This window comes from Stylophora pistillata, chromosome 13, assembly GCF_964205215.1.
Source record: "Stylophora pistillata chromosome 13, jaStyPist1.2, whole genome shotgun sequence".
NCBI lineage: Eukaryota > Metazoa > Cnidaria > Anthozoa > Scleractinia > Pocilloporidae > Stylophora > Stylophora pistillata.
Genome location: NC_142531.1, coordinates 8029731 through 8036799, shown reverse-complemented (window position 1 = coordinate 8036799; position 7069 = coordinate 8029731). Strand labels below are relative to the sequence as shown.

General features: G+C 39.1%; 1 protein-coding gene across 2 annotated transcripts; it reads left to right on the top strand.

The window, feature by feature from the left end:
• The first annotated feature begins 1852 nt into the window (after positions 1–1852).
• LOC111335450 (uncharacterized) lies at positions 1853–5403 on the top strand. Of its 2 annotated transcripts, none has more exons than XM_022941354.2 (2): positions 1853–2010; positions 3680–5403. In XM_022941354.2, exon 2 carries the CDS (start codon positions 3706–3708, stop codon positions 4714–4716), a length of 1011 nt encoding a protein of 336 aa, XP_022797089.2. In that variant the 5' UTR covers positions 1853–2010; positions 3680–3705; the 3' UTR covers positions 4717–5403. The 2 variants fall into 2 exon arrangements, with proteins under 2 accessions (XP_022797089.2, XP_088600019.1); XM_088743893.1 differs by lacking the exon at positions 1853–2010 and adding an exon at positions 3436–3454.
• The last annotated feature ends 1666 nt before the right edge of the window (positions 5404–7069 follow it).

Genomic DNA, 7069 nt, shown 5'->3' with positions numbered 1-7069 from the left:
CTTATTTAGAAATACAAAAAGGGTCGTTTACGTGGCCTAGCTGCGAAAACATGAAAGAGAAACAAAGTTCACTGATTGACTTGAGCTTTCTTACATTAGCCGTTTGATTGCTAAACTGATTAAAGCTAAAATTAGCTGTTTAATTGCTGTTCATAGCATTTTGGTTGCGGTCCACTCCCTTTGCTGGAAAAAATATAAACAGCAAACTTCCCTTTCAGCGCTTTGTTTATTTGTAGATCAACATGTATCATATGCGGATCATTATTGAGTTTTGCCGTATTGAAGCAAAAGTACGCAGTAATGTTTTTGATAGTTGCCCACCAAGGATTGACATAAGAAATCATCTATGTAAGGTCTCATAACTTGCTTAGGTAGACAAAGAGAGTTGTCAAAAAAGGTTATTGAAGGCAAAACTATTTGAACTACGAAAGGGAACAATTGAAGAACAATAAGAACTATGCAAAATGTCTGAAAAAGATTTGAGGCATTGTCTTCGTTCAGCACTGCGCTCGTTGCTTGAGTTTCATATTTCTTCCTAAAAAGACCTTCGTTTTCTTCTGGTCTTATCTTACTTGCTCAATGCGGTTATCATTTTTTATATTCCAATTAAGGAACTTTAACAAAAAATTAACAGCCTTCAACATGAACGTGGTAAGGAAAAAGCCCTAGCTAATAGAGCAGTAACCCTTCGTGAGTTCTAAGATTTTGAAAATATTTCAGCCATTGCACCTAAAGAAGATCATCACATATTTTGTAGATATATTTTTCAGACGTAAACCCGAACAGCCGGTACCCGGTACGTTTCTTAGATAATTGCATATCATATTTTGATCAAAATTTTTCCTTTACTTTCCCTTTCGTGACTGCTCAGGCGTCCTACTTGAGAGTTGTGGTAAATTCACTCCAGACACGCAACCACTCGAAATATTACCAAATTTTGGCATTCTGATTTTAAGCTAAAATTAGGGAAAATTCTTAAACCTGTTGTGGAATCTGTCACATCGCTTTATATTTCCCAGCTGCAAAAACAAGAAAGAAAAACAAAGTTCACTGGTCGAGTAAGCTAGATTTAATGGAAGGTTTCAGCGTTTTGGTCATGGTCCACTTCCTTGGAAAAATAGCAACCGCGAAACTTCCCTTTCAGCGCCTTGTTTCCATACTGATCAACATGCATCATATGATCATTGTTGAGCTCGCTATTTCGAGGCAAAAGTACGCAGGAATGTGTTTGGTAGACACACACCAAACCGAAAGAAAAAGATAATGCGAAGTCTCATAACTTACTTGGAAATACAAAGAGGGTCGTTTACAGGTTTGCTAGCTGCGAAAACTTGAGAAAGACAAAGTTCACTGATCGAATCAAGTTAAGCTTACTGGTACTCAGCTGTTGAATAGCAGGTCACAGCTTTTTGTTCAAGGTCAACTGCCTTTTCTCGGAAAAATATAAACCACAAACTTCCCTTTCAGTGCTTTGTTTACTTGTCGATCAACATGCTTGTCATGGGCATTCTTGAGTTTGCTGTTTCGAAGCAAAAGTAGGCAAAAATGTTTGTGTGGTGTAGTGTCCAGGCCTCCAAGTTCACGCCCAAGGCCCCAGGAGACATTTACTCGAGTATTTATTATGCACGGTAAAGTGAGAACGGAGGTGATACAATCTAGGATAACGAGCAACTAAAGGAGCTGTAAGCGAACTGTAAGCGAACTGTAAGCGAACTGTAAGCGAACTGTAAGCGAACTGTAAGCGAACTGTATAAGCAAACTCCAGAACGTTACATGTGGCCCACCAAGGATTGACATTAAAATAGTCCCCTGAAGAAGACTAATGCTCCCTATTTCGGCGTTTAGTTAACCGTCCGATCTCTCTCTAGAGACGGAAGGGGTCATGGTCTGCAATTACGGAAGTCATTGAGGAACTGGGCACCATCGATATTGTATAAATTGGCATAGCGCCGGCCTTGTTCGTTGTCATATCGACTGGAGCTAATCAGGATCACTTTCGGGAAGTCTTGGGTAAGTACGTATACTGTATACGAAGTTTTAGTTGTGTCCTTCCATCTACCTGGTACTGGTAGATCCTGTTGACTATTTAAGGTTAAGGTAGGTACTTGTTGTATAAAATATTGGTTTAATGTTTAGATGTTACTTACCATCTGTAGTTGTGCAATCACACAGCCTTAGAAAAAATTAAAGTTTTGTCTGCTGAAATGATTCTAAGGACAGCTTAAAGTTGTTTGGAATAAGTGGCTCTCCGAACACGGGCTCAATTTAGCTTTATTCACGTCACAGTTTATGCGGCTCTATACGAGAGCAGTCATGAAACGCGCTTTTACAAGCGATGATGCAGAATCTAACCTAATAACTATGCGTTGAGAACACTTTATTAAGTCAAGTGACGTTATTAAAAAGAGTGGAAGAGAAGGAATAAGGTTTTTATCGTTATTATACTGGCCTTACCTTCGGAAACTCAAAATATCTATCATAAAACTCTTGGCGTCTTTCCATTGTGAAAAATGAAAGTGCGTGTTCTAATGATTTATACTTTTCCAATTAAAGCTATGGCGAGGCGTTTAAATTGGCTATTCAAATAGCACAAAGCACAAAGCTTCCAATGCACGTAAACGAGAGAGGATCCAAGAAAGACACCCAGAGCTTTCTATCGCAGTTATAAAAAACTGCTGACTACGGCTGGATTGCAATCACTGTGAGATCGAATAATCCAGGATTTAGCAATCTTAACGATTAAAGCTTAAGTGTCTTATTTGGGTCCAAAACTATGAACCAGAATTCCCAATCATGTTAAATCATTAAGATTAAAGAATTTGTATTAGGAAAGGGATTTAAACATTTTGATTGAGCGAGCAATTGAAGCAAATGTCACGTGTGTTCAACCTGACTACTTTTTCATTCTTAGTTAACTTTATTTATGACTTAATCTATATTTGTATCTTTATTTTCACAGATAAGCTTTATCTTGTAAATAGTTATAATGTCTAAAAATTAAATTGTACATAGTCCTGACAACTGTAACTTTAGGTGTTCATGAGGTTAACACATAGATAATTGCAAATCAAAACAAAGCTTTAAACGAGCAAAATGGGAAGGTCTATAAAATTAATACGATTAGGAAATGAACAAAAGTTTTTCAGATGAGAAGTTGTAGAGAAAAATTAATGTTAAGTTGATCCTCTCATGAAATAATTTGTTTTTTGGGGAAACGTACTGACGTTCCTATATTTCATCAAAAGGGAGACCATGCGATGCACAATATATTGGTGGTCAGTTTACATTATCAACTCAGTTGATAAAATCAAAATTTTCTTGTTGCATTCAAAACAGATTGTTTTGAGAAGATGCAGCATAAAGGAGGAGCGAAGGAGACCAAACCCGTGAATAGCTAAAACAGAAAATCTCCAGTAATTTAGAATAGATCTTCGAAAAAAATTATAGAATTACGGTGAGTTATCAGAATTCAAAACGACAAAAGAATGTCCATAACCATTCTAGTGTTACCTCAGGCGTTGGCATGGTATATATGCTCATATAGAAGTTACTTAAATGGTCTTATCCAGTGACCCGGAAATTACTTCAAACTGGTTTACAGTTAGTTATGCGTCATTTACTGGCTTATTGTCCTTGAATCATCAATCAGTTCACTTTTTCACATGTTTTCCCTCGTCAGTGTCTGACGCTCTCCAAACTGCCACCATGCCTCGTTCAATAAAGTTGTCATTACTGATCATCTGGATCCTTGTACCAGCGATATTGACTCAAGTCCCAGTGGGTGACGAAGGCGACCCCGAACACCACCTCTCCCCCTCTGTAGATGTAAACGTAGCAGTCCAAATTACAGTGACCATAACTATTAATTGTGTATCTGGTAATATGAGTGTACAAGAACAGACCAAAGGAATCATTCCTGTATCTCAGTTGTCTGATGGAGACTTCATCCGGGGAGTTTCCGGACCCGATAGTACACCTGGTTGGTGCAGAGTAGAAGCCGTTTCTCCCCGCTCAGAAGATGCTAACATTACCACATATGACGGTTTCACCGCAGACCACATGGTTGTCGACGACGGCCTGGTACACCAATATGGAAAAAAGGGGGAACTGATTAAGGGCCGCCTCTATAATGTTGTCACAGAGTGCGACGCAGCAGTGAATGCAGTTGGCCAGGTGTTTACACCCATAAGCACCGCATTCTGTCCTCATGATCTGGAATGGAGTGAGTACCTGATTTTGATGGCCGCTATTCGACGCGTCACAGATCGCACTGGGTTTTTCTGGTACTTAAACGATGCCTTTGATGACAACGACACAGCCCATATACCTCTATGGAAAGACATGCTGCATGAAATGTGTCTAGAGCTATTGAACTGTGCCCGCGATGGAAAATGCCAGCAGTTTGAGAATTGGGTGGCCGAATTTATCCGAGAACACGTGAATCAAAAGTACTTGGCGATTGTCAAAGATGTATTTCCAAACATGGGTGGTGACGTAACCAAAGAGGAAGCTGGTACCATCACAGAGACCGTTCGGCCAAAGGGAATGAAAAGCATCACGTTCATTGCTGCTGTCGGCAGCGCTATAGTTGGATTCATGCTCGTACTCCTTGTTGCCACCATACTGTACCGCAAAAAGTATCACCGAGGAAACAAGAAAATGCAGGATCCGCAAGCAAGCCACCCACAAGTCGACTGTGACGATGGTAAAGCTTAGACCAGTTGACTGGAGTTGTGTGATACATGACGTACCCATGGCGTGTGACAAGTTTAATAGGGATATATAAAAGCGTTAGTATTAGGCTCAGTTTAAGTAACGCAGCTGTTGAACTCTTTAACTCTTAATGATAACAAATGTATCGAAGTTAAGCATTTCCTTGCATGGATTTCAGGTTTATTACGTATACTGTGCGACTAAATCTTTTTCGCTGTGTGTGTGAGTGTAAATGAAATCGCACAAGAATTTTCACTGATGATTATTAATGAGGTCCTGGTATGGAGTCTATGGTTTTCCTAGTTTAGGCAAGTCTGGTTAAAATGATGAATGACTGCCTTTTTCATGCAATATCTTAGCCCAATCAGACTAAAGAGTTGTTAAGTGCAAATCAGTTATACAACGTCTCGTGCCAATCACAGCTCAGGTAGAATACTTGACGAAAATATTTTTAGCTTTTTAACGATATCGAGTGTAAAGCTTTTTTATTGCGCTCTCAGAGATGCTTTAAGTGTACATTCCATGAACTCGTTATTCTAAGCTAAACTTCATTTGGTCTTATGCTCTATTTCAAAATAATAGATTTTAGGATTTTTTAACTGAAAGGTTGACACAGTTATCTTCATTTGAAGCTATTTTTCAATACTTTGTTCATTGGAATCGTAAAGAATAAACTGCTTTTTACTTCAACTTCAAGTTTTGGATGTCATTGGGCGAGCAGAGAGCAGAAGGAGGGGTATGGTGGGTGATTACCGTCATTATTCAATTTTTGATTTTCTGACGTATTATTACATTTTGCATAGTAATGAATTTTTTGTCTGTTTGAATTTTATGTTGGTTTCATCAATTTTCTGACAGAATTCAGAAATTTTCGTCTAATCAAATTTTCGGATAACCTAAAATTTCTGTTAATTGGAATTTTCGGGTTGTGTCAGGTTTCGGGGAGCTTTTCGAATTTCCGAATAGTTTAGAATACTTCACATCTCCGATTCGTTTCTGGTGAATTTTCTGCCAGTAGTTCTAATTTTCCGGGACACATTCAATTTTCTGCTACAACTTTTTCTCCAGTTGGCCTGGTGACTACGAGAAACCAGATCGAGGTAATATAGTTAGGATGTTTTGAATCAGCTGGTCGAGTTCTTCGTTGTCTGTGTTGGAGTATGTTAATCTCACACTCAACCCAAACTGGACCAAGCGTCTTTCAAGAGTCCGAACACTGATACCTAGCAAAGTTGCGATATCGACAACAGTAAAGCATCTACCGATCAGAAAATCAAGCTGATCTCTGGGTATTGAATATCTTGGACGTCCACGTTGCACACTAAAGGCAGTGGCAAGTGATGATACATCAAAAATATCTTGACTTCCAATAAGGCAATCCCGTGCACCCCCAATTAGGTTAACAATTTGTTCATCGATCCCATACAAATGAACAAGGCGAGCTATTAAACCATGCAGCCAATCCAGCCTAAAGTGTAAGGCGTCCACTATATTTGGGTCAAGCGCTCCTCCTTCAATTTCCCAAATAATACTAAGTAAAAGCTCTCGCAAGTATCTGAACGATTGCAGCTCTTCTTGAGAAAGCGCCATCACTCTATTCGTCATCTTGGATCAACATTAACATTACCTCGATCTGGTTTCTCGTAGTCACCAGGCCAACTGGAGAAAAAGTTGTAGCAGAAAATTGAATGTGTCCCGAAAAATTAGAACTACTGGCAGAAAATTCACCAGAAACGAATCGAAGATGTGAAGTATTCTAAACTAGTCGGAAATTCGAAAAGCTCCCCGAAACCTGACACAACCCGAAAATTCCAATTAACAGAAATTTTAGGTTATCCGAAAATTTGATTAGACGAAAATTTCTGAATTCTGTCAGAAAATTGATGAAACCAACATAAAATTCAAACAGACAAAAAATTCATTACTATGCAAAATGTAATAATATGTCAGAAAATCAAAAATTGAATAATGACGGTAATCACCCACCGTAGAGGGGTCTGGAGGAACGTCGGGACGGAATTTTGTTCCTTAGGGAGGGGAGGGGAGGGGAGGGGAGGGGGTGTATGCTAATTGACTTACCTCATACGAAGTAAATTTCAGAAAAACACACATCGACCTACAAAAGTGGTCACCCCATTTTATGCCACCCTGTCATCGCAATCAAGTTTTTTTGCATGAATAGGCTGCATCCACAGTTGTCTAGAACTTGACTGATGCACGTCCGATGTAAAATGAGCTCAAATTTTATTGTCAACCGTCAAAATGGCTTCCTTTACCTTTTCTTACGCCACCTTATCGTGATAAGACTCGTTTTGTTGTAAGACGGCCCCGATTCACGTAAACACAGACACAAACC